The 27,819-nt window shown below is 44.2% G+C and overlaps 1 protein-coding gene across 1 annotated transcript in view; it reads left to right on the top strand.

The window, feature by feature from the left end:
• LOC131721028 (yjeF N-terminal domain-containing 3-like) overlaps positions 1 to 27,789 on the top strand; it is a 30,014-nt gene extending 2,225 nt beyond the window's left edge. The window contains exons 2-6 of the mRNA XM_059013922.1: positions 18,265 to 18,373; positions 21,127 to 21,237; positions 24,583 to 24,696; positions 24,897 to 25,047; positions 25,755 to 27,789. Of these exons, the coding sequence (XP_058869905.1) occupies positions 18,265 to 18,373; positions 21,127 to 21,237; positions 24,583 to 24,696; positions 24,897 to 25,047; positions 25,755 to 25,951 (682 nt within the window). The 3' untranslated portion in view covers positions 25,952 to 27,789. The remainder of the gene's footprint in view (positions 1 to 18,264; positions 18,374 to 21,126; positions 21,238 to 24,582; positions 24,697 to 24,896; positions 25,048 to 25,754) is intronic.
• The last annotated feature ends 30 nt before the right edge of the window (positions 27,790 to 27,819 follow it).

Below are 27,819 nucleotides of genomic sequence, written 5' to 3'. Positions count from 1 at the left end.
AAGGATTACAGTGATTTGCTGTCTCCTCTGTGTTTAAGAAACGCGCCACTTCTCAACGGCTGTTGAGATCCCTCCCTCCCGCCCACGCTGTGCTGTGCTGTGCTGTGCTGTGCTGTGCTGTGCTGTGCTGTGCTGTGCTGTGCAGCACCCCCTGCTCGGAGAGCCCTTATTACAGAAGCTCAGTTTGTACTTGTGTACCTCCATCCCAATGCAGTATGTATTCCCCAGCCCGCTTTCTACTTGAGCAATGACGCCCCATAGGGTGAATTACAAGAGGGTGCAGGCCTGGTGTGGACGGTATAATGGCACGCTTGATTTCCGATGAGCGGGGCGTTATTGCTATCTTGTGTGATACAGGGAATGTGCATTTCATTATCCTGCAAGGCTGGGAAGCAGCTCCTTTTCCTCACTAACACCACTTCTTAGACAGACTCCGTCTAAGCTGGAACGTATTTGCTGGAAATGTATGAGAGCAGGAGAGGGTCTGTAGGGCTGGGAGGGGAAATGCGTCACAATCGATATTATTTGATGTCAAAAGCCTCTAATTAGAGAAGATCTACAGTATGATGGCAGGATAATAAAAAGAACAAGCATTGATATGATGTACATCATGCACACATTAACTGTATAGTAAGCATGTTCGTCTGCATTAATCACTAGATCTCCATTCCCAGTGTGGTTGGTGAGAAATCTCACGATGGTCCCCATTAAGAGCAGTGAGCGCGTACTGGTTTTGCACGTTGCAGACGTCAGCCTTGCACAAGTCGAAACATTGCGTTAAAGAATGAAATGAAGTCTCTGTTGGTATTGCTACTTATTTCGAAGCGTTTTAGGTTTTGTATTCTTGCACTGATGGAACCTGGCGTTTCTTTCTCTCCTCGGTTCTCCTTGTGTGATACAGCGATGTTGCTTGCAGGATGCTTCTATAGTCAGTCAATCATACCAGTCCATTGCTGTGTATGTTAATTGCTGTTGCACCTGTGTAGCACTGCCTGTTGCTCAAGTAAATGCTGACTTCTGTATTTTTGTTTGAACTGAACCAGCACATTCTGAGACGATGCAGACGCTGGGTGTGTTTCTTAGGCAGAGGCAGGATCTCCAATACGCTGTCCTAGACATGCTGTTCTGTAAGTGCTCTTAAGAAAACCAGCACCATTAAAGGTCTGATAACCCAGAGATTAAAATCACTTTCTAACCTCTTAATACCCTGCGCTGGCTTCTAGTGTTCCCTGAAAAGGTTGCCTTAATTAGATAAAGGGTAATTCTGTGAAATAACCAAACCTCTGCTTTCAGCGTGATTGAATTTTCTAGTGCTAAGAGATTCCCCTCTTGCCAGACGCTGGCTCTGAATTCTGTTATTTGCTTTTAAGAATAAGAGCTGCTTTCACTCGTGCGTCACTAAAGCTGAGGGAAGACAAAGGCTTGGACCTTGTTTTCAGGAGACTAGGTTTCAGGTCACTGCACGGCACACCAGAAGAGACTTGGGGTTTGATACGACAACCTCAAACTAGGTCTCCTGGAACCAGTTTTCAAAACGCTTTTCCTGAAAGTGGCCTCATGTTCCCTTAGCTTCACATCCCAGAAGAGGCATATCTGGTCAGGTTCACTAAGAATATATGCAGGTGTAAAATCTGCACTGTCACCAAAAGAAACAAGACTAGCACCTTGGATTACAAGGCATACATGACCATGCAGTTCCATTGTAATACCTTGATAACTACGGATACCGCCTGCTTTTACATGGTAACAGTGGGTGGAATAAGAGTGTAATTACATGGGAATAGCCTGTGCCCTGCAGTTAACATTGAATTACATCAGAAAACAAGGTGTTGCCCACAAGGCCTTGGTCTGTTACAGCAGGAACACTAATACCTCTTTTTCACTGTACAGCAGTGAACAGTGTTGATAAATAGAGGCTTTCACCGCAGTTGTGGGTGTGTGTGTGCATGTCTTATTTTCGTTCTTTTTCTCGTTGGTTAAATCTAGACTCTGAGCGAGAGCGATGTGAAATGTCTCTGGGCTGTGCGGTGAGCAGTAATAATTTAAGCAGTAAATTGAATTCAATGCCTGCCTAACGGGACCACTCTATTATTCAGAGTTTTGCATTGCAGAGTGCGGCATGCTGAGGAGGAGAGTAAGCCAGACAGACATGATCTCCAATGGGAATCGTGCAAATGCAGTTACACTAGCTTTAGTTTCTCATGTATGGCTTCCAGTCTGTAGCACAGAACTGTGTCTATGGCTCCAGTGGGGTTACATGCATCACAGAAGAGTGCACTTTCAGTGTTCTGGCAGAGAGGAAGGAAGATTTGGGGATTTTAACCTATGAGAGATCTGGAGAAGATGCATTACTAATGCAATACAATACAATACAATTCAATGCAATACAAACATACTTTTATTTAATAGCTCCCTTCATGAAGGCATCACAGAGCATTTGACATAAAAAGATATGTAACATCTGGAACAACTAAAAAAAAATCTAGCAGGTTTTCATTTAGCTGCATGCATGTGAAGCTGGTATGTGAAGCTAACTGGAGCAGACTGTGCTTCACAAACTCAATCCATTCCATGTGTATGAGATCCAGCCCTGGCAGTGTTTGAATGTGGAATCGTGTTATTTAGCAGTGTATTCACTTGGGGCATAGCACAGTTTTCCGGGGGATGACAGTGATAGCTGTGCTGATCGGGAGGAGGTTGGGCTTCAGGCTCAACAGGATTCCTCCCTCCTTGAACCAGCGTCTGATCTTCCCAAGAGTGTCCCCTGTCGCTCAGGGAAACAAAACAAAAATTCTAAATATATCCAAAAAAAAACAAAAAACCCCTCTGTGTTGCTGTTCTCTCCTATTGCGCTGTGTACAGAAACCAGGGCAGCGGTTTTAAAAGGCGTATTTCAAGCGTATTACAATTTGTGTTTTGTTTATGCTTCTGAAATGCTTTTATATGATTTTAAGTTCAACTTTTATATGATAGTAGTCCAGCTTTATTTTTTGTTGTTGTTTTTGTTCAATGGCTTCACTTGATCATAAACAGGTGCAGAGCACGGGTTATATATAGTTGATACAGGGAGAGCAGTGTGGAATCGGGTACTGAAGATAATGAGAGGGAAGAGCACGGATTTCCTTTGAAGATCGCTCGTCCCCTTTGATTTGAGGACGAGACGAAGCTGTCAGGTTGTAGGAGAGCAGAGAGCTGTACAGCAGCGGCTGGAGTGGGCTGCTGCAGCGCTAATGAAGTGGCAAGGGCATTATTAACAAGGCCCTGACAACTCCAGCACAGGGGGTCAGGGCTCAGTGTCTCTGATTGCATTTGATTGCTGGAACAGCGCAGCTTTCAAAGAGTTCTGACATCTTTAAGATCTCTCTCTCTCTCTCTCTCTCTCTCTCTCTCTCTCTCTCTCTCTCTCTCTCTCTCTCTCTCTCTCTCTCTCTCTCTCTCTCTCTCTCTCTCTCTCTCTCTCTCTCTCTCTCGCCAGTTAAGATTTTTTTTTATTTCTTCCCTGAAGCACATGTAAAAAAAAAACCTTCTTTCTTTCTTTGTCTCAATTTTCTCTATGTACAAATACTATACAATGTATAGCAGACCCCGATATTGATGTGATATAACCAACTGAAATGTATTTGTATCAGACAGTTCGTGTAAGACGGCGAGGATGTCGCATTAATCGTAGCTGTACTGTTATTCTTATTTAACGATATATTATTTAACAGGACAGGCTGATCCCCACCCATCCTTCACGTGGTCCCTTTTCATAGCAGATTCCCATACAGTTCAGTGAAAGGGGATGAATGAACAATGAAGCTGTTTGTCCGGTCCAGACCTCCTGCCCACTCTTGCCCTGCTGCCAGGAGTCCTCTGCAGCTTGCAGTTCTGCGGAGGAGCGGCTTGCTTCCTTCCCAGGATTTTCTTCTCTTTCCAGCATCGTTTTGACCTCTTCCACCCACCCCCACCCCCGCTCCCGTCACAGTATTTAATGGAGCAGCGTTATCACATCTCGGTTGAAACCCCCCGGCCTGTCATCAGTCTGGCAGTCGTGGAAGTAATAGTGACTGGAGCTGAGTGCGTGCGTGTTTCACACCCGATTCTCACGCGTGTCTCAGGGCAATGAGCTTGTTTAACGCAATCGATCACAAGGTAATGACTGTTACGCAAAACAGCTGGACCATGTGGCTTGTCACGTGATCGGCTGGACCGCGCATAAGACCTTGGGCAGTTAGCTGTTAGCATGTTGGCTGTCAAAACGTTTTTTTTTTTGGAGACCCTCGTGACTCGACTGCGCACTGTAGTTTAAATACAGCGATTGGTGCTGGTCCTGGATTTGATAAAGGACTAAAGGATCAGTTCATTTACAGAAAAAGGGGTGATTCTGAGGGTATGAGGAACCGTGTAGTTTAAAAAGAACCAGGGCCTGTTTAACAGGGACTGTTAGGACAAAGTGATGCAGGCACCAGCTGAAACATGTGTCCACTTGACTTGTAGGCCCATGACGTGAAATATACTATACAAAAAACATGGAAAAAAATGGTGTGAGTGTGTGTGTGTGTGTGCCGCTGCAAGCTTCTGAACGGAGCTCATGGCAGAGAACTAGAGAGAACCCCCTCGTTAGCGAGCAGCCTTTCTCCTGCACAATGGATCTCCATGGCAACAAGGAGGCCTGCAGACTCAGATAGAGCCCCCCCCCCCCATCACAGCTCTGAAAACCCCATTCCAGCAGCTTTCGAAAAGAGAGCGATCGTTACCTGAGCCGACCCCAAACTGGGGTTTTGGGGATCCAGCGAGGGGGCTGCGTTAAATGTGATACACATGGCTTCATGTTCCAGCATCACTGCCCCCCCCCTCTGGCTATACACTGAACTGTGATTAATGTGAAGCAGCCCCTTCTGCTGCATCCTCTCTGTTTCTCAGTGCGTTACACAGACAGGGATGTGACCTTATAATAAAGCACTCCGCTTCGCTGTATCTGTGCAGTGTGGTAATGGCAGGAGTCTGTGTGCGTCGTTTCCTCCTGCTGAGCTCAGTACAGAAACCAGGGCGGCGGTCTGAATGATGCGCTGTTAGCCCCTTCGTATCCTCTTCGGTGTTTGATCCATTCTTGGTATTGCTATGAATTTAATAAGACACACCGGAGCTTGTTACACTGTAGCTAATCAAGCTTGTATTAAAACCTGGAATGGGGTAGATGCAATAGGAGTCTTATTTCCATCCCTGTAATCGCATGCAAGACCGAATGGCCATCATCAAATGAATGCTACTAATTAAAGCAGTTAACCGCACAATAGCAGAGCCCCCACTTGTACATCAGTATTCCTGATTTATATCAATTGGCTTCTTGGCCACTGTGCTGTCCAAGCTTTGAGGACCACTGGCTTAAACCAATGCGCCGATTGAGACACTTGTCTACCTGACTTAAGTTTTACTTTGAAAAGTTATCTGTCATCTGTATCGCGCCACTCTGACCATACTGGGCTCGGCAGGCAGGATCCACGCTGCTTGTTGGCACATGGAGATGAGCTGGCAGGGGGGCACAGATCCCCTGGCAGAGCTCTCTCCTTCATCCCGATAGCGCTGATAGTAGCAGCTTGTGCCCACCTTGCTCAGCGTGGGGCACAGAGCGATGAGACGTCACTGATTGGAAACAGAGCAGCTGAGCTAAGGCGGTGGGGGAGACACTTGCTGAAACGACTGGAACAGCGTCTGTTTTATTTAAAATGATAAACTCAGTCTCAAGACTCCGCTGCTGTTTTGGACAGCGCCTTCTGCAGTGCTCTAATCGAGCCTTCGTCAGCGTGCTCGATAGGTGCAGTACAGCGCTCCTGTTAGTACACTGAAAGAGGACACGAGCCCAAACATCTGTCTACTTGACTTCGTTTCTTCCAGTGTTTGGAGTTCTGATGGAGCATTGTGAAGTTATGGATGATTAGTCTTTAATTACCTCCTAAACACTAATTGTTTTACAGGGCTAGTAAACCAAACGACAAAGCAGCTTGAATTTAGGGTCTCTCAGGTCGATACTGATGTGGGATTTTATTCCTTCAATATTTTAAAATGCTTCGAAAAAAAATCTAATAAAATCTCAGGATTTACGATTGGATGAGTGTTTGTTTGAAGCATTTAGCTATTGTTTCGTTTATTTGAATAATGTGGTATTAACTCTCTTTGATTAGTGCCAAAAGATTGGCCTTTTTTAACATAATAAACTTACTTAGGAAAGTTTGATTGAGGTAGGAAATGTCCTGGCTGATAAATATGTACAGTGCAATTCAATGCAGGCTGAATATGAAGTTTAATTGATTAGTTTTGAGCTTGTGAGATTCCCTAATGCAAACTGTAAATTTGGCGCAGGAAGATTTGCTGTCCTTGCTGTGATTTCTATCTGCTAATTCTCCGACTCGATGACCTCAGAGGAGTGCAGGAATGCCAGCCACACAACCATGCGAGATTACACAGTCTGGAGGACAGAACGAATCGAAAATAAACTGCTTGGAATTCTCTATCGGAATCCCGTGCACATTGTGTAGCGCACGCAGAGTATCTAATTGGGTTGATTAACAAACCAAAGCAATCAATTGCAATTTAAAGGAGAGACACGCACCCAATCCTTTCGCCCATCTCTGCAGAACAGGTGTAAAATATTAGATGGAGATTTGCGAAACTGCAGAAGCTTAATGCTCTTTTCCTGCAGCTGAAATGACTTGAGTTTATGAGTTCCCAGTTTGAGGAGAGTGTCAGTTTGGCAGGCTGTCTCCTGGGAGAAGGGAAGGACATTGGAGCACAGAGACACTCTCTCTTGAATTCACTCGCATTCTTTCGGTCTGGCTCCAGGCTTGCAGTGGGACTCTTACTGCATTGTGCGATGTCTTGCTAATTAATATCTGGTTTTGAAGAGTGGGCAATAGTCAGGGATACCAAGAGACTCTTTCATGAGCAACAAATGCACTGTAGCTGTATTACACTTTGAACTGCTTTTGTTGGAGGGACACTTTTATCAGGGATATTGGAGGATGATTATGTGTCCCGCTGTGTTGTTTTCAGGTCGCTCGATGTCACATCCCCGCCTCTTCACGCCCCCTGCTGGTAGCGGTGTTGCAATGCGCGGAACCACGCCGTGCGCAATCAATTTTTAATTCACGCAGTTCCTGAAGCGCGCTTCTGCATACTTGCACAGGGGGGTTAAAAAAATGTCTTTTTTTGTATAAGCTATATTATTAATGACAATAAACATATGTGTGTGTGTGTGGTGGGTGTGGGTTCTCCGAGAATGTGGGTGCTGACGTATTAATAGGTCAGGTAGGTCTTCTGTTCCAGACACATGTTTCCTATTGAAATCAGTCATTGTGAAGTCTTTGGGCTGCACTGTCTCCCTGGGGCCTGCAATGACTCACAGAGGCACATCAACAGAGCTGAGAGAAGGCACAGCAATAAGGAGAAATGGGTCAAATTCCACAGTAACCAAACAATGGAACAACACTTAGACAGCGAGCCGTTGGCCATACTAATCACTCAGTAGGCGAGTTTAACTGACAATCCCAGTTCTAAAGTAATCAATTACACCTGAAGGGAGACAAGAAAACTCAACCCTTATTGCCTCTCCCTGCGGAACAGGTGTAAAAATACAGGTTGACTGAGAGGGAGAAGACTTGTTAAGTGTTATCACCCTTTCCTGCAGTTGAAATTCAACAGACGCTCCCAGTTTGAGTGTCTGTTTTGCTGGTGCTGTTTGAAACGACATGCATTCCTAGCCTAGTGTTTCAACGGAGCTCCATCTCTGCTGAACACAAGGCAGAGGTAAGTGGTCTATTTTTATAAAACAGTGACGTGGAAAGCACCAATTAAACCAAGGCTTTAAGAAAAGAAGAAAGAATTAGCTACTTGGAGTAACATGAGTGTGGGTCGTTCAGTTAACACTGACGGAAATAAACACCGCGTCCATCTCCTTCACTGATTGCTTAAAAAAACAAACAGGGGCGTCCAATCACAGCCCTGGAGGGCCACTCCGCTGCAGTATTATATCATTAACTACTGCAGGGTCTGAATGGAGTTTTAATCGGTTCAATTAAACCATTTAGAACAGGGATGGAACAAAGACCTGGAGTGGAAGGGACCACTTTGAACACCCCTGGAAACATGATTAGATTGAGGGGGTAAGTGGAAGTGTCACTTCCAAATCCGCTATTCCAGTCTGCAGAGGTGAAGGAACTCGGACTGGCGCAGAGGAATCCATATCCACATCCAGATCGCGGCATGCTGGGTATTGCTAATATATCTGGTCGCCCACAAACATGACCTTCAGTTTTTTGCTTGAGGCTGTTGCATAGCAAGAGGGAGGCAGTCAGTATGTACGAACAAAGAGAGAATACCCCATTTATACCACGTTATAAGAACAACACAACCCGTGACAGTCAAAGCCTCAACAGAGGTCTCTCGATTGCCTCTCAATTGTTCTGTTAATGGCTCTGAGTGGGAGGAGATGCGCGGACATGGCAGAGAGGATGTTAAATTCGTTTCTCAGGAGACGCAGGCAAACCTGTATTAAAATGTCAGAAGAAATGTCTGTGATAGCTCAGATCAGAGACGAGCGAAACGTCGCGGCTGCTTTCCGTCCGGCAGGCTGAGCGATGATAGGATCTGTAGCTTTTTCTTTTCCTGAGACGGGCTATATCGGTCTGAAGAGAGAGAGATAAGGCTGCGGGGGGTTATTCGAGGGTGGGTTAGTTACTAAACTATTCCCAGGTGGAACAGAACCATTGTTAACTGTTAATCTTTCAAATGCAACCTGGGAATGGATACATCTGCAAATTAAATATACAAGCAAAGAAAAGTACCAGTGAGAATATTGCTATTGACTATGATAAATCCTATTATTATTATTATTATTATTATTATTATTATTATTATTATTATTATTATTATTTATCAATAATAATAATAATAATAATAATAATAATAATAATAATAATAATAATAATAATAACTGTCAAGTTGTACATCAAATCTTTGTAACGCCTTCAATGAAAAGTTATGTTATGTTTTTCATATTCTTTCCATTGCTTTTAAATGTTAACTAATACAGTGGGAAATGTAGACTGGGGGAGTGCTTGGCTCTGTGTGAGATGTCAGGGGAAAATCCGGTTATATTACAGAGAGATTATACTCGAAATCCATTGTCCTCGAACAACTGTTCCGATGCAGTTTGATAAACTTTAATCTCTCTCTCTCTCTCTCTCTCTCTCTCTCTCTCTCTCTCTCTCTCTCTCTCTCTCTCTCTCTCTCGCTCTCACGCCTCTACCCCTCTCGTCTCCCTCCTTTGAGAATGTATACCTCTCTATTAAAATGTTCAAATACATTAGACCATTCTCAGATGTTCAGTCAGGCACAGGCTTTGTAAATATTTAATAAGCGTTAGTAGCAGTTTTTTTTTAAATGTATTTTATTAATCGTACTCTCAGAGAGCTGTGCCTTCACAGCGCTGAAAAACACATTGCATGAATATATCAGACCGCACTGTGATCCAGATATGAACACATTCCTCTTGATGCATTCCATAACAACATGGTAGCTCAATTTCATAAATACCCATTTTATTTTGGAAAGCAGATTCGTGATTAGGGTCTTATGATATTACTAACGTGCTGGAATTTGTGTTTTGCCTGTGTTGCTGTCGTCGTACCTATTTTTAGTTGGAAGATTGCTTCTACCCTGCAGGAGTATAGTCAGATACTTTTATTTATTATTACCAATGTCAGATCATTTGAATGTATTTTAAAAAGCAATGCCTGATGCACTGTGTCAGCGATGGTCAATCCATCCCCGTGAGCCAAAGACATCGGAGAGGATGGGCTGGAGGCATTGGATGCTGTCTGTGTGACTTGAACCCCGGGCGCGCTTCACACTGCAGCCCCCCCGACGCTGTAACCCGCAGGCTGATCTTATTCCCTGGGTGGGAATGGCAGATGAAATCGCCTCTTTGTATAATAATGTCAGCTCTCCTGCCACATCAGGACGTGTCAGTGCTCCCCCTCTGGGCTCCTCTGTGAAGACCTGCCTCATGCAAGATAAAAAACAACTCCTCCTCTTAAATGTAACGAGGCGAGGATGTGTGAGAATGTAATGAGATCGCTCGGGGAATCGTGAATCTTTTTAATGTGCACGTTTTCTACGATATATATATATATATATATATATATATATATATATATATACATACACAGCTGTGATAAGACCGGTTTTAGCCAGATCAGTGACTTGTTATTGTGAAACCTCATAACCCTTTATTTCAAACAAACCACTTCACCCTTCAACTGATCTCCTTAAAGCTATGCTAAAGATCTTTTTTTCAGCTGCAATTGGCGGCTTGCATGTTTTTCAAATACAAAACTGCAGATTTAGACAGTTAAGCCACTGTTTGGTGGTATCACTTCCTGTTCTGTGGGTCAGTCTCACTCCCATGGCGCCTAGCACATAGACTCTGGACCTACAATTATAGGGAAACAGTGTTGAGTAGTGGTTAGGGCTCTGGACTCTTGACCGGAGGGTCGTGGGTTCGATCCCAGGTGGGGGACACTGCTGCTGTACCCTTGAGCAAGGAACTTTACCTAGATTGCTCCAGTAAAAAATTCAGCTGTATAAATGGGTAATTGTATGTAAAAATAATGTGATATTTTGTAACAATTGTAAGTCGCCCTGGATAAGGGCGTCTGCTAAGAAATAAATAATAATAATTACATTTCTGTTAGCCAAAGCTGTAGCAATGACTTACTACAGTAGGGCCACTTGTATCTTTATGCACCATAGTTTGTGGAGAGAATATAAAACTGTATTATTTAGATTTTCTTATCTCTAAGTTAATATGTCGTGTGGAGGGTATTTATAAAAGAACTGCCTACAGTTCAATCTGGCAATGCATGTGAAAATATTGCTGTGATGAGATTTGCTCTGAGACTAGAGTTGCCAAAATACATAATGCGACAATAGCATTAATCACGGGATAATCCGCGGGAATCAGCCTTCAGATCTCACGTGAGACGCCATCTGCATGGCGGTGCATGTTGATTGCATCTGTTCTTCCTCTCTTGAAATTGCACAGAAATCAGGAGCTACTGCTGTCTCCTGTGAAGTGGGACTGACGCCTCTGAAGTCAGTTGTGATTGGCAGATGCTAGCGTTCCTGTCTAGCTGTTGCGAGCTGAGACACAGACACAGACGAAGCCACTGACACACAAAAACAAAGTAGCATTCTGACAAGAGGGAGAAAGCCACTTTGTGGAAATACTTGTAGAAATGAGATTAATGCATTACCTATTACATGTGTTACTAGAAGATCAGTATACAAATAAAACGTGGCTGTGTATAATAATTCAGATTTCAGACTACACCACTGGTTATAATATAATAAAATCGTACTTGACAGCACTGTTAATGCTAGCATTGCTTTTGCCTGGAGGAGGCACATTGTCAGAGCATCACAAATCCCTTGACAGTTCCTGTGTGATCCCTGTGCACTTCCTACAGCAGCTGCACTGCCCTCAGCTCTCAGCCTCCTGCAGAGACAGGAAGTCTCGCCCTTTGCAACCAGGCACTCCGAGCATTTCCCGAAAGGTCAGAGGGCAGTTGTGAGTTGTCATGGTTGCAGTGCTTCCCGGTGAAGGTAGCTTATTTGACAGAAATGTCACATTGCTTTTAAGAGCTGAACACAGTTGTGTGTTTTATTTCATCACTTAAAGGTTAAGAGCCGAACAGGTTTCTATCGTAACTGCAGTCTCTTACCCACGGGGTGTCCTAGGAAAATCCAGCGATGCTTTCAGATCCGAAAGTTATATGAAAAAAAAGGTGAAGCCGTTATCAATTCTCCAAAGCCCCTAGTTCTCAGTATTTGCAGATGTAATAAAACCAACCGGCGTAGTTTGTAAGCGGAGCCCCCCATAAACCCACATGCTCAGCAAATAAATCTGCAGTATTCAGCCTTGTTGAGAGTAACATTGGAAGCACTCAGGGTTGGGAATGTAATTATAAACCTATAGCTCAAACAGAAACAGGACAGCAGAGTGCCAAATAATGCAATGGTCATCCGGCTGTTAAAATCCCCAATCCTGAACGTTAGGAAATAAAGCAGCAATGAAAGAGGAAAGCCCCAGCATGCGGCGTGGTACGGGATCGACAGTATATAAGTCCTGGAGTAGTTAGTTAGTTGGCAGCGGACTGGGAAGAAGCACAAGGGGCACGGTGGTGGTGGACCATGACTAGCATCTGCAGCAGCTGGGGAATGAAAGAGCCCAGTCAGCAGATGTGTTTATTTAACCAGGATACAACCCCTGAGATATACATCTCCTTACAAGGGGGTCCAGGCAGGAGAAGGCGGTAAGAAATAACATTATACAATCAATGGCAAAAGCAGACAAGTCATTCAAACAGGACAAAACCACTGAACACCAGCATAAGAACCATAATGCAAAATAAAAGCATAAATAATAGAGCACACATCTATGTAAGCATGTGCAGCAGCTCTGTGGCATTAATTTATAATGATAACAGTAATATCTTTATTTTTATAAAGCGCCTTTCATAGTGGATCACCATCACAAAGCGCTTTACAGAGGTAGGATGTGAACTGTGCATTATATGCAGAGTCACTTACAATAGGACACTGATTTAACATCTCATCCGCAGGATGGAGCACAAGGAGGTGAAGTGACTTGCTCAGGGTCACACACAGTGAGTCAGTCAGTGGTAGAGGTGGGATTTGAACCCGTGACCTCCTGGTTACAAGCCCTGAACTTGAGTAATAAGTTATAAGTAATATCATGTTGCCCTGTTCCACAAATAACACTCCAGGAGTTAATTGATTCACCCCTTCACACCGACCCCCTCTGAGCAAAGGTCAGTCCCTCCGGGCTTGTGTTGAGCAGGACGGTAACTCATAACCACAATGGGGCATGATGAGGATGGCGGGCTCATGATCCCTGACTAGTATTAAAAACTCAATACAACAGTGCTCTATTTTGCAACACTTACAAAGACAGCGAGAAATGCTGCTTCCTGTCGAACAGTTTTGTCATCGAATGTATTAAGCTTCTTTTAGTATTGTCCAAACTATTACACCCCAGGAGCGTGCTGATTTAGACGAAGGGAAATTAGCGCCGCAGTCCCCGGCCTCGGAGACGTGAGGGACGGCCGGAGGCGCTCGTTTGCACAATGTGTTCAATGTGTTTTAATGGTAGCTGTGGGAGCGATGAGGCGTCTGCGATTAATGAGCAGGAATAGCGTGCAGGAGCGAGAGGGGCTGCAGGGGTCCGGAAAGCAGGCTTTAGGGGTAATTGATGAAGTAATTAGTCAGGTCTGGGGAAATTAACATTGCTTTGGAAAAGGACGAGCCTCGACAGGCCACACAGTGTCCACCGTCTTCATTCCCTCGTTAATGAAAGCCAATAAATTCAAACACCAGTTCGTTTTTTGTTGTTGTTTATTTCGCTATGTCTATACTTTTATATATAATCTTTCTAAGGGCTTTTGTCCGAAAACGTCCTGGAATAAATTAATCGTTTAACCCTTTGTGTACATCCAAATATATATATTCTGCTTACATAACAGCGCGAATTGTACGACAATTCCATTGATTGCTTAGTGTTCTTCAGCAGACTGTAACACGAATTTAAACCGGGATTCTTAAGAGAACCGACCCCCTATAATAAAAATGAATTATTGTTTAATTATTGTTAACGCACTAATGTCTTTTCTTTGCCTCTGCAGTAAGATTGGGCTGCGGTTGTTAATGAAATCCTTTTTTTTTGGGCGATTACTTTAAAAGTTCTAAACGACTCTCGGGATTCATTTTCAGGTGAATGCATTTTAAAAGAAACAAAAATAATAATAACGTGTCTGAACAATTACCGTAGCGAACGGCTGGCTAATTGCTGCAAAGCAAGGCATTTGGGGGAGTCTGCGGGGAGCAATGCACTGTACAGGGAAATCAAGGCACCGCTGCAGAAATAGATACACATGTTCACACGGAGAGTAGTTAGTCACATTCTTAACGTGCACGATTATGATAAAACGCTGTATACGGCTGAATACACCGAGAATGTAAGGCTATGCAAAATTACAGGGATTAAATTGTAAATTATCGTTTGACATCGTTTCCAAGCACCACTAAACCCTGCTGCCGGGGTACTGCGCTTCCACGCTCATTTAACCGACCCGCACTGGCAGCCAATCAGAACTGCCCCTGACTTCTTTCACTTTCCCAAAGCGGGATGGGTGGAAGTACGTCACACCAAGCAAGTCCAGATTTCGGGATACGCTTACGTCAACAGTCGACCTGTCTGCTATGAAACTCTAAAGAACTTCATCGAGCATGTTTTACTACATAATAATACCTGCGCAATCAGGGTTGCGCTCCGAAACATTTACTGCAGAGCTATCGACGAGCAGCCTATAAACGTGTCATTGCTTCAGCTTGGTCCTGGTCAGCCAGTTCACGGGGGGCAGTCCTGTGACTGGACGGTTTCGACAGTCATTAAAGTGATGGAGGTATAATGAGATCTCTTGCTCGCTAGATGAATGGTTTCCACATCGAAGGAAACATGGTCTTTGTTAAGTTGCGGTTTCTTCTCTGTAATTAATACGTGACAGAGGTGACAATTTAATACGAGGCTCTGTGTTTCAGTGGGGGGGCGGTGCAGCCTGAAGGCACAAATATAGCTATTTAGCTGTCAGCGCAGCCAAGTAATTACTCTTACATTTCATATAGCAGAGGTTGCTATGGGAAACCAAATTAGGAGTTACTTAGCTTTGCCCAAAACTGTGTTTTTCTCTTTCTTTCTTTCTTTCTTTCTTTCTTTCTTTCTTTCTTTCTTTCTTTCTTTCTTTCTTTCTTTCTTTCTTAATTCGTGGGTATTAAAAAAACTATTCCTATTCCTATTATAGAAACATTATGCTGTTTGCAATAAAACAAAATAAAATAAATCTTCTCGAGGACATAAAGAAAAAGTCACCTCATGTTAGCTGCCAACGCGTGTAATTAAAACACTCTCCCTCCCTCACTCAAAGATCACGTCATTAAACAACTTGCCAGCAACCAGAACAACCTTCCCATCATCACTGGAGCCGCTCCATTTCTCAAGCCTCTCAGAAACCCATTGTCTTTACAGTCCTGTAGACGCTGCAGCACCACCTGCTGGTCTGGCAAGGCACTGCCAGTGTGCAACAGCGCACCCTTTTGGAAACCCTAACCCTGATGCCTTTTCATTTGCTCTTAATTTAGCAGTATTGAGTGTTTAAGTTATGGAAAGTATATGATTTGACACCACATTGCTGTGACCTGGGGAGGTGTGAGGATAATGTCTAATATCATAATGATAGTTAATGATAGTACAAATTCATTGTGAATGAAATCATTCAGCAGGAATTCATAGCGCAGGAGGTCTTGTATGATCCTGCTGCTATTAGTGGAATTGCAATCAAAGATGTGAAGCTATACCCTCAGGCCTGGATTTTAAAAGTGCTGCAGCATTTCCAATGCACGGGTCTGTCTGTGTGTGTGTGGAAGAGAGAAGGGAGTTTATCAACAACGTGAAACGTGTTCTTTCCAATGCACGGGTCTGTCTGTGTGTGTGTGGAAGAGAGAAGGGAGTTTATCAACAACGTGAAACGTGTTCTTTCCAATGCACGGGTCTGTCTGTGTGTGTGTGGAAGAGAGAAGGGAGTTTATCAACAACGTGAAACGTGTTCTTTCCAATGCACGGGTCTGTCTGTGTGTGTGTGGAAGAGAGAAGGGAGTTTATCAACAACGTGAAACGTGTTCTTTCCAATGCACGGGTCTGTCTGTGTGTGTGTGGAAGAGAGAAGGGAGTTTATCAACAACGTGAAACGTGTTCTTTCCAATGCACGGGTCTGTCTGTGTGTGTGTGGAAGAGAGAAGGGAGTTTATCAACAACGTGAAACGTGTTCTTTCCAATGCACGGGTCTGTCTGTGTGTGTGTGGAAGAGAGAAGGGAGTTTATCAACAACGTGAAACGTGTTCTTTCCAATGCACGGGTCTGTCTGTGTGTGTGTGGAAGAGAGAAGGGAGTTTATCAACAACGTGAAACGTGTTCTTTCCAATGCACGGGTCTGTCTGTGTGTGTGTGGAAGAGAGAAGGGAGTTTATCAACAACGTGAAACGTGTTCTTTCCAATGCACGGGTCTGTCTGTGTGTGTGTGGAAGAGAGAAGGGAGTTTATCAACAACGTGAAACGTGTTCTTTCTCCTAATCCGACGGCGATTCATGAAACACGGCTAAACTGGTGGCACCATCAAAGCATCTGTTTTTACTGTGAAGAATTTCCACTGACTCCCCGAATGCATCAAAAGCAGCTCCCGGAGCGAACACAGCGTCTACCCACCCCCCCACCGCTCCACCCCCCAGCCCCAGCGACGAGCAGTCTGGTACAGTGCAAAAAATAAATATCACCGTGTCAGATAAAGGCCAGGGAGATCATGCAGAGCGTGGACACTTTATCAGGAACAACCAGGAGCCTGTGATTCAGCATCTTAATACACCAGGAAGGTGTAACAGGATTGCATTGTGCAGTATGTAAGACCTGGAGCAGTCTGCTGGTGTTAAAACGCGAAGAAGAAGGGGCAGGATAGTGGGTGCCCTGACTAATTGGAAGGCACGCCAATCTGCTTTGTGGTGTGGCCAGTTTATTAGGAACGTGCGAAATGCTCAGTGTAAAAAGGAAATGTAAACTGGCTGACCGTTTCTATCAGCGCATAGAGGAATATGTTGATGGTGCTGGGTATAGAATCAGCACACCTTTGCTCAAAACGGGAGCAGAGCAGCACAGGCTGATTTGATCACATCTGCGATTTGCTGATTTGGTCACGTATCCTCAGGGTGACAGAGATTCACAGTTAATATGGGTACAGCTAGGTTCTTAAATAAGTAATTCATGAACTATTCCAAGGTGGTTGTTTTAGTTACTTTGTAGTTATTGTTTGCACTGGTTCTTGTCCTGTTTAAAGGATGTATTGATTTGTGCATGCTGGTTTTCTTGTGCCGGCTCCTCTTAAGACCTCTTGAAAATGAGATGTATATCTAAAGGGCTCTATCCTGGTTAAATAAATTCAAATTTAGAATTTAAAGCACTGTGAACATTCTCATATTAAAGATAAGGGTGCCTGCAAGTGTGGGCGTTCTGAGAGGGCTGAAATTGGTAATCTCATTTTTCTGACTGTTGGATACAATCTAATTTTCTCTCTCTCTTTCTCTCTCTCTCACTCGCTCGCTCGCTAAACATGCCTTATTACATTTGAGTCGCCATGGAAACAGACACTAAGGAGAGAGAGAGAGAGAGAGAGAGAGAGAGAGAGAGAGAGAGGACACAATTAGACACAAAATGAATGTCTTCAAGATTTGGAACTGTATCCATTTAAATGATGTATTTGTGAACACAAGCAACAATATTATAGCAGATTCACAAGTGCATTTATAATTCATTCTATTATAGACAACTTCATGCACTCTCTTTGTTGGGGTTTCTATAGGGTTAGCGTAGGGGAGGCCGGGGACAGTTGTAATATTTTCTTTACCGTTCTCTCCATTAAACACAGATGATCTGAGATAGTTTGACCAGACTTTGATACAAACAGCTTACATCTGTCCTCTACCAAGCCCCATAGCTATCCTGTTTTAAGAGCTGATAGGCATGTGTCAAGAGAGCTTGAAATGTAAGGTGTCCAATGTTACAATTGAAACCATGGCCAGGGGCAGTTGTAATGTTTGTTTTTATTTAACTAAAAAAATCTTTATTGAGAAATAAAAATATTCACATAAGGCAATTTTTTTGTCCTACTTTTTAACATCCCTAAAATTATAGGCCTTATCAAGCAAGTCACTCTGAGTCACAGTTGTGATTTTGTTTCCTTCAGTGCAAGATTCATGTGCCCAAATATAGTTCAGCTAATTAATTTTAAAATTAATAAAATTAACAAAACAAAACGAACAGAATGCTCGTCCCAGGAGGGCAGTACTTTGCTTGGCTACCAGTAGGTGTCTCCAGAACGCCTTCCTCACTCTCCCCTACAGTTTCAGCATTGTCCACTAGGTGGTGGCAGAGATTGCTCAAACTTTGAGCTTGACTTTTATTTTGTTCAGTTCATCATGTTATGCGATGTGATAAGAAGCCCAATTAAAACACAAGATGAAATCTCTCTCTCTCTCTCTCTCTCTCTCTCTCTCTCTCTCTCTCTCTCTCTCTCTCACTCTCTCTCTGCCACTCTCTCTCTGCAGTAAGGAGGAGGCGGTTGTCATTGAAAAAGAGCTGCTGAAGGAATATCGATTCGGACATCAGCAGCTCATCGAGATCTGGGGTCACGCCTGCGCACTCGCCATCACTAAGGTAACCAGGCAGGCCACGCCCTCTTCTGCATTCTCCCGTGCTTTTGAATGTATTCACCATAGTCTACCCTGCTTTGCCATGTTTATTAATGTGCTTTACCATACCTTGCTGTTCTTCACAATGCTCACCTCTGCTTTACCATGCTTGCACTGTGCTTTATTACACTTTGATATGCTTTTACTATGGTAACCTTTTTAAAGGGATGTTTTATGGGCTGGATGACAGCTCTACACGGGATCCATTTAGAAATATTAAAATACACTTCACAAGTTCAGCAACATGTGTTTGTTCTTTTAGTGTTTCTAAATGGATCCTGGGTAGAGCTGTCATCCAGTCCATAAAACATTTAAAAAGATATTAAAAGCCAGTGTATTAAAGCAGAGTGGTAAAGCATAGGGATGGAAAAGCATAGCAAAGTGTATTAAAGCACAGTGAAAGCATGGTTTCTTTTAGTGCACGCAGGATGTCCTGGAACTGTGACAGACTCTTAACGGTGGCTGCTTGATCTGTGCTTCGTGATTTATAGCACACATTCACCCTGGCACTGCCCTGCACCGCAGGGATGTGCTGTGTTGTATACAAGGTCCCCGGCTTCCCCGCCTTTAGTGACCGTGCAGCCAGCAGCAGACTCGCCGAGAGGGGATGTGTTGGTAATTAGCTGAGCTACGGGGGTGTCCCGCCTCCAGGCACCCTGTTAGCAGGCTGCTGTCTTTCTTCACAGATGTGGCCACTGAGCGCGGGCAGGCAGGCAGGCTGCGGATAGCAAACGCAACTGAGGCTGATAAAATGGAGGCGTTGAGTCTGAGGGGCATCAAGTCCAGCTGGCCTGACCACTGCGCTGGGTGGCAGCTTTGCTCCATTGCCTGGGCGGAGGTCAATAACCCCTGCAATCGCATGCACACATTTTTCTCTTTCTTAACTTTTATGATAATGAAGTAGTTAAATATCTCATTTTGCCTGTAGGAAAGCATTCGGGTCATGTGACTGACCGCTCACTGCAGGTCATGTGACTGACCCCTCGCTGCGGGTCATGTGGCTGACCCCTCGCTGCGGGTCATGTGGCTGACCCCTCGCTGCGGGTCATGTGACGGACCCCTCCCTCGCTGTATGGAAGACTGTGTATCTACAGAAGCAGGGAGAGTTTCCCGAGGCAGTCAGAGAGCTATTTAAAACAGGCCTTTGTTCTCTTAGGACAGTTTTATTTATTTAAAATATTCATCCCAGGATAGACCCTCGAGGTGAAACATCTCGTTTACAAGGGTGTCCCAGACAGGTAACAATTCTCATTCATTAATTCGTACAATAAACATAAACTCAAATCAAACACCATGACCAAATAAAGCAAAAAACAATTAGACATGTGCCCTTATTTCAGCAGGAATGTTACTCCAGCTTAATTGTCCTATTCCCCCCAACACCTCCCCCCAGCTCTTGCCTGTAATAACAGGAAACAGGAAGCTAATGGCAGCCATAAATCTGGCGCTGTGATTGGTGTTCGTCCTTCACTGAACAGATGGCCAGCAGGAAGCTTGTGCGTTCACGTGATCGTTATTTCTGTAGGAATCTCGTCTGGCTGGGGTCAGGGGTCGCACGCTACCAGAATAAACCACTGCCCGATGCTTCTGTTTCTGTTCTGAATGTGCATGTTAAACTTTGTCAGTTTTATAGATTGCTACTGTAAGACAAGTGGGATCTCTCTGCCGTTACCTTTCAATGATCCTGCTATAGCAGCACATGGCACGTTTTTCAGAAATACACGTCACAAAGGTTCCCATTCACAGCACAGCCTTGCCACTGAACAAGATAGCCTGATTTAAATACAGGACCTGAAAACAAAAAAGACAAAATCCACTATAAAGCTCTAACTAGCTCTAGTCATGGATTTTGAAACTGTTATCTCTTTGTACACTTGATGCACCCTCTAGTTATTGCTTCTGTTCAAGCGGGAAATTATTTAAAAAGTAATTAGTTGAATAAACGTGTTCTTTAACAGGGGCTCCTCATAACAAAAGCCTTAACTGTGAGTTGACTGATTCTGTCCCCTGGGAGCTGTGGTTCTGATAAAGACAGACAGGATTATTTTTCCACTGTTGTTCTATTTTTAGACATGGTCAAAGGCTCTGCGTGGCTTGAGGTACAAATAAAAATACATGCTGGTTTTAGCCTCCAAAGCTCCTGTCTAGGTATGGTCTGTGATAACAAACTGTGGAGAAAGAGGCACAGCTACTGTAGACAGCCTCACAGTACTTCACAGTACAGTATTATTGCAGTATATTGAATACTGTACATGTCTCAATACATCAAACTGTATTGTAGCACAGCTACAGATTAAATTAAACCTTATTAAATTAAATTATATATACAGTACTGGTACAAATTATGGAAACAATATTTAGTGAGCAAGTAGTCTGAGTGAAGTTACCCGACAACAAACTCCCCATCCCCGGCTGTGCTGCTTTCCTAGGAAAAGGAGTAAGAAAGGGGTCTGAGTGAGGAGACATGCAATCCCCAGCCCTAGCCTTGCTGTTTACTGTGCTAATTGGTAATGCAGGTGGGAGAGATGGTCGCAGGTGAATCAGTGAAGCTAAGGAGCAGTGAAGTGCTGATTACCTCACGGGCTGAACCAAACTTACAGGACTTGGTGGAGAAGAAAAACAAAGGATCTCTCTAGTAACAATCGCACGCTCACTCCTACCCCCCCCCCCCCCCCTCTCTCTCTCTGTCTCTCTCTTTCTCTCTCTCTCCCTCTCCAGGCTTTTCCTCTGAGTGCCTTCTCTAAGAAGCAGCCCACAGTGCTGGTAATTTGTGGCCCGGAGCAGAATGGGTCGGTGGGTCTGGTGTGTGCCAGGCACCTGCGGATCTTTGTAAGTACCCCCCCCCCCCCTCTGTGAAAGCATGAAAGGTGAATTTCTATCTGTCTCTGTGAGTCTGGTTTTGTGCGATTACTGTAGTGAAATGCAACAGTGTCGTTGTTGCCCTGTTTGAAAGTGATCGTAGTGTAGTATTACTGGTAAGAAGAGCAGACAGGGGGCACCGGAATCAAGATTCGCATGGGGCCACCGCGGGACAAATAACCGCTGCTTATCTATAATGCATAATAAATTACTTACTTCATTATAAACTCAAGTACATCAATTACTTCCATCGCATAACCCGACCGCATGCTAGAGAAAGGGACGAGAGAGACACCTCTGTCCTGACCTCGCTACCCCCTGCCTCCCTGCCATTCAGTCCCAGGGCTCACTCAAGCAGAGCTGCATAATGAGGGCTAATGAGGGTTAGTTTCAAATGCCACCCCCCTCCGGAGGCATGGCCTCGGGTCACCAGTGGAGACCGTGAGCGGGTCGCTCATCTGCATATCTGGAACGCAGTTTGAGGAAGGCTTTATCTGACAGAGTTCAATCCCCTGCATTCTCTCTGACTGACTAAACCAAAGATGAAGCTCTCTTCTTTTTAAGATCTGCCCTTATAAAAATAAAAGTTTACCACGGGAAATTTGCACTGTAATTATGCATGATTATACCATGCATTTACCATAGTTTGCTGTGGTTTGCAGTGTTGTTTTTTTTAAATATGCTGTACCATAGCTCCATGTGCTTTGCAGTGCCTATCTGTGCTTTACCATGCTTTCGCTGTGCATGATTACACCGTGCTGTGTTTTTCCCGTGGGCACTCCTCTACGGGTTGGTGGTGATTAGTGCTGCTGCTGTCGTCTCGGTGTTTATTGTGTGCGGTACGTACGGTGTGTGTGCTGGGATGGTTGCCAGAACCAGGCATTGTTTTGAAGTGTCCGGGACACTCTTGGAAAGGAGTTGTTGCAACTCAATAGTCTATCCTTGACTGGATCTTTTTTGTAATAATCCCTGCAAAGTTTGGCAGTTTACTTGACTTTTAATGACTTGCCACAGAAAGCTACTAAACTGTAGCAGATGACCAAAACACACTTGGGCTTGACCAGACAGCGCGGTCCCATGAAGAGTTCAGCAGCGATGGCGAGACGATTCATTTTTATTATTCCTTTTTTTGCTCGTCTCAGCTGTGCCAAATCCACGAATCCCACAAGGAGAGCCAAGAGAGGAGAGCGGAGAGTGTTTTATCAGTTGTGTTGTCCTGGGGCCGTCCCATGGCAGTAAACCGCCTAGCAGGACAGGGGCTGCTCGTTCCTGGTTTGTGTCCCGTGCAGAGAGGGGCTGATTGGAAAGACGGAGGTGGAGGCTGACACACGTGCTGGAGCCTTGGAATACGTCCAATTGAGTCTTTTAATTCACCCAGGGCTGACCATGCGTGTCTCAGATGAATATTAGTCTGTTAGTTTGACATGAAAGCCTTAGGCAAGCTTTCCATTAGTGAGGTTTTCCTGAGCAGTTGCACACACAGCGCTAGCAGTCTGCAATTCCAAACTCTTAATGTGTGTAACACACCAAGCCTCAGATTCTGTGGTATATACAAGCTGCATCTCCCTGTTGCAGATCGGACAGGCTTTGGCACAGTGAGAGTTTTCTCTGTTCAAAGAGCAAAGATCTTTTCATAAAAGCACAGTAGCAATGGGCAGAAGACCGTGCTGCATGCTCTAGCAGACTGTCTGGAGCCGGCCTGGACCGCGTTCAGCAGGATGAGGCCCGTGGTCGAATGCTCTCATCGCTCAGCCAGACTGCCGGACTGCTCGCTCCGGAATGGGATGATGTCATTCCCGTCTCTTCATTATATAACGAGCTCCGGAGCCAGCTGCTCTGTATTATTTACTGTTTTATTTACTAAGAGTTATCCCTCTGAGATGCTGACTGCCTGACTGCTTCCAGAAGAATATCAAACAGCGGCTGCAACAGAACAAATCAAATACTGCAGTTTGCTGATTGAGGGTCCATTTAGTGGCTGGTGACGGGTTTGCTTTTAAAAAGCTACAAAAGGTGTAGGGTCAGCATGGGCAGCCAAGCTCACACTCTGCACGGAGTGTCTCTAAGGATTAAGGTTAGGAAGTTACGATGCAATAACAAGTTTAGTTATAAAATGAGGCAATGTTTTCAACGATTCCACATGTTGACAATGCAACTACCGTGTCACTCAACACATGCCGTTGCAGTGTACAGTGATTCCATCTTCCGCCCAGTGCCACAAAAGTGTGTGCTACATATGGCGAGCGGTTCTTTTTTTTTAATGCACCGAGGAACAAGTAGGTTTGGAAATCCTGCAACAATACATCTATTGTACAGAAATGAAAACAAAGAAATGTGGAAGAAACGTGTGAGTCGCTGAAGAGACGGAGTTAAGCCAGAGGGCTGGTTTGTCCTCTGCTCTGCAGCGAAGGTGCAGCCGCCCCTGCTGTGTTCTTTGGCCTATATGGAGGTGTTCTGATGTGCAAATTTCAAATACCCAAGCGACAGCTGATTGCATTAAAAGCCAGCTAGGATTTACTGCCTTAGAAAACCGTGGGTGTTCCCAGAGCAAGGACTCATTAATCACAGGCTTGTGAGACAAGAGAGTGTAGATCATATTGTACTGCTGCCAAGGATGTCAGCTTCACACAGCGCACCTCTCTGTGAACGCATCGGCACATCCTGAGGCACATGTGCTCCAGAATTTTTAACAACTACCAGAAGTTAATCAACAGCGGATGGGGTACAGTGAATCCAATTATCTTTTTTATTTATTTATTTATTTTTTTAGTAGTAGTATCCATTTACCCAGGCCAGCCACTCGCTTTACCTTTTGATGTTGAAGAAAATAAAAAAAAAGCACAGGCAGTATATGCAATGTACAACTACAGCACACAGAAGTGCTCTTAGACTTGACTGGGTTATTTGCAAGGTCCAAAAAACAAAGTGTGCTTGCTGTCTTGCTGCTCTTTGACAGGGGTGTTCTCAGTTCACTGTGGATTGGGGTTCACTATGGAAGCAATCGATTTATATCAAGGTTTGGTGACATTTTGTTATTCATCCCTGACTAAAACAATCACAATTCTAAGGTATAATAAACGAAGTCACGCAGACAAGCATTCTGGTCAGTGCCTTCTTCAGCTGAAACGTTTGCCTGCTTGTCAGTTTCTTGCAGTTTAACATTAGGCTGTTCCTTTTAAGGATACAGAGATGCAAGCTTTGTGTGCTGGCGAGTGCTTGCTGGTGTTGTAGCCTGGAGTGTGAAAGTGGTGTTGGTGATTCTCTCTCTCTCTCTCTCTCTCTCTCTCTCTCTCTCTCTCTCTCTCTCTCTCTCAGGAGTACGAGCCCACTATCTTCTACCCCAAGAGGACACAGAACACAATGTACCAGGACTTCACCACCCAGTGTGAGAAGATGGACATCCCCTTCCTCTCCTACCTGCCCACCGAGGTGAATGACACACACACTAACACACACACACACACACAAACACACAGGGAACAGGTTAGATCTGGTCATTGTCAATGTATTTTAAGAAGAAACCATTTGAACAGCCACTTGATTCCTTGTGTATCTTAAGGAGTTAAAGACAATTCTGAGTACGCCCGAATCGACGGCACATATGGAGCCTCTCTCTGTGCGTTTTGCAGGTGCAGTTGATAAACGACGCCTACAACATTGTCATTGATGCCATCCTGGGCACAGAGTCGGACCACGGAGAGGAGCAGGAGCCCTTCACCAGCATCCTGACCACGCTGAAGCAAGTGAAGATCCCCATCGCCAGCGTGGACGTGCCCTCAGGTACAACACCACCCCACTTACACGGCAGAGGGTCCGACACCGTCACCCTGCAGTTTGGGGAAGGGGCGGGGAATTTGATTTGCATGTTTAAATGCTTTACACACTTGGGGACCAAATTGCCCAGTGATGTATGGGAACCCATTGCAACATCGAAGACATTGAGAAAGACTTTCCTGTAATGCCCATTTCTGTATCACGTCTGATACAATGCTTAGCCACCTCTCTATATTATTATTTTTGAAGTCCAGCCTCACAAGCTAGAATTTCTCATATTCAGTATATTATGTATTTTGCTGGACAGTGAGATAAAATGGTGTCAAGAAACGGAATCAAGTTACATAAATAAAGTAGCTTTTCTCACTTAAAAAATGCTTGGACATCACAGAGTTGGTTTATTACGTTTCTTTCAGTTTTCCCAGCGAGAGACGAAGGGAAATGCATTCGTATCCGCTGCGTCACACGACAGGGTTTAGCAATGGGTAGAAATTGCTACAAAGCTGAATCTGATGTGACAGGCTAGGGCATTAACCCATATCGCCCCCTGGTGGTCTAATGAAACCACAGGTCAGGGGAAAATCCAGTTATATTACAGAGAGATTGTACTCAAAATCCATTGTCCTCGAACAACTGTTTTGATGCAGTTTGATAAGCTTTAATTTTTGCTCTCTCTTTCTTTCTCTTTCTCTCTTTCTGTCCCGATCGCGCAGGGTGGGATGCGGACAAGGCGAATGCAGACGGGATCACCCCTGAGGTCCTCATCTCCTTGAACGCCCCCAAGAAATGTGCAAAGGGCTTCTCCGGAAAACACTTCCTCGCTGGACGATTTCTACCGTACGACATCCAGAAGAAGTTCGACCTGAACCTGCCGGAGTTCCCCGGGACCGACAGCCTGGTGGAGCTGTAACCCAAACACACAGACAGCCGTGTATATAGATCTATTTAACTATGGATGGGTTGAAAAAACAGTAGCTTTTAAACAGATATATGCATTTTGTATTTTACTGTACAGAGGCTGTGCTGTACAGGGTTCTTTAAAAAGACAGGGACAGCAGTGGGTTCAGCCCCCCTCCTGAGTTTTTAAAAACCCTGTACAGCCTGTAAGCAAAGTTCGCCTCGCGCTGGAAAAAAAAATAACACTGCTGTGGTGTAATTAGCCATAATAATTATGCAGAATGGAGCATCTTTTGAATATTTTTAGGTCTAAGTTTATGCAGTTTTGATTGGCTAATCACTTAGGCAATACAGTACAGCAATTTACAAAGCAAGTGAGGAGACACAGTGGGGTCTAATGATCTAAACTGAGGCAGCGGTGGTCAAAAAAGATGTGACTGTCGATTTTAGCTTTAGGTTGGTGATAGATATATAGATATAGATAGATATATACGCACTACTGCTGGCGTTAGCCATCAGAAAATACAGAATCCATGCCATTTACCAACAGCGATCTGCATGTTGACCTATAGAGGTAACTCATACATTCTCCAAAATGCAAAACCTTAAAATGTTTACAGGAATGTCATTTCTAGCTCTACGCAAAACGCACAGCTGCATTAAAACACAACCTTCATACTGCTTATTCACCTAAAAATAGGAATTCTTCTGTTCCTTCATGGAGTCACGCTTGCTAAATGTAAGCAGCACCATGCATTATTAAATACCCCATGCCCACCTTAGAAAAGACCAGCTCCATTACCCAGCAGGGGGTGCTGTGGGTCTCAGTGCTATCATAAACAGCGTCTGTGTGCATGAAAACATATTAATGCATTTTTGTACTCTCATCTCATCCTAATGGCTTAAAAACACACACAAGGCAACTCTCAGGCAAACGCATGGCAGTTTCAAGAAGCTTTCAGCAGGTCGCTCTGCACGGAGGGAAACTGTTTGAAAATGTTGTAACAACTAGTTGCTAGGAAGCTTGCCATTGCTGGGTGTTGCCTCTAAAAGCACCCTTCGTTTCTAAGCAGCTGCCTCATAGCTGCGTAACACTTTCTAAACCTAAGCAAAGGGCTGAGCTGTATTGTGGGGATTCCTTTTCAAGACTGCATGGAAAATGAGTGCATTACTCACCACTGGACAAGGGGCAAAACCAAGGAAGAGTCTGTGACTATGACCTGCTTCATCACCACATGCCAGAGAATAATATTGTTTTAATTGTTTAATTGTTAGTATTTATTTTTAAAAAGCACAGGATAATCACACACTACTGACTGGCATATTTCATGTATTTGTATATGATTAATATATCTATCTATCTAACTATATATATATATATATATATATATATATATATATATATATAAGATATAACTGTTAATGCTTTCAGTGTAGTGCTGCAATGTCTTTGCTTATGAACAGAAAAGCAAAGGGTCTGCTCAGTGTCTCCCCCTTGTGGACGCTGTGTGCATTACCCTGCTTTCCATTCTGTGCTGAGCAAGGTGCATTCAAGACATGAGGTTTACAAGCAGGAAGGGGTACATTTGAAAAGCAATGGTAGCAGTCATTGCACATGTAAGCGTGTTGCACATGCAGGTAGTAGTTCAGTTACCAGGCGTGTTTCCCTCTGAAGGAAGCCGGCAGGTTGTAGCTTCGGTCACGTGTTTGGGAGCCTCTTCTAGTCTGAAAGCAGACAATCCGTGCTGTGCCTCAGCCAGCAGTAGTGTGCAGCCTGTCCTCTTCTTCCTATCTGTACTGAAAGTGTTTTGAAATAGTGAACGTGTGGGAATAAAAAGTTCTATTCTGTGACCCTGTCTGTTTCTCTGCTGGCTGGTATTT

The sequence above is a fragment of the Acipenser ruthenus genome, chromosome 47, assembly GCF_902713425.1.
Source record: "Acipenser ruthenus chromosome 47, fAciRut3.2 maternal haplotype, whole genome shotgun sequence".
Taxonomy (NCBI): Eukaryota; Metazoa; Chordata; class Actinopteri; order Acipenseriformes; family Acipenseridae; genus Acipenser; species Acipenser ruthenus.
The sequence above is the reverse complement of the archived record's forward strand: the minus strand, read 5'-3'. Positions and strand labels throughout refer to the sequence as shown.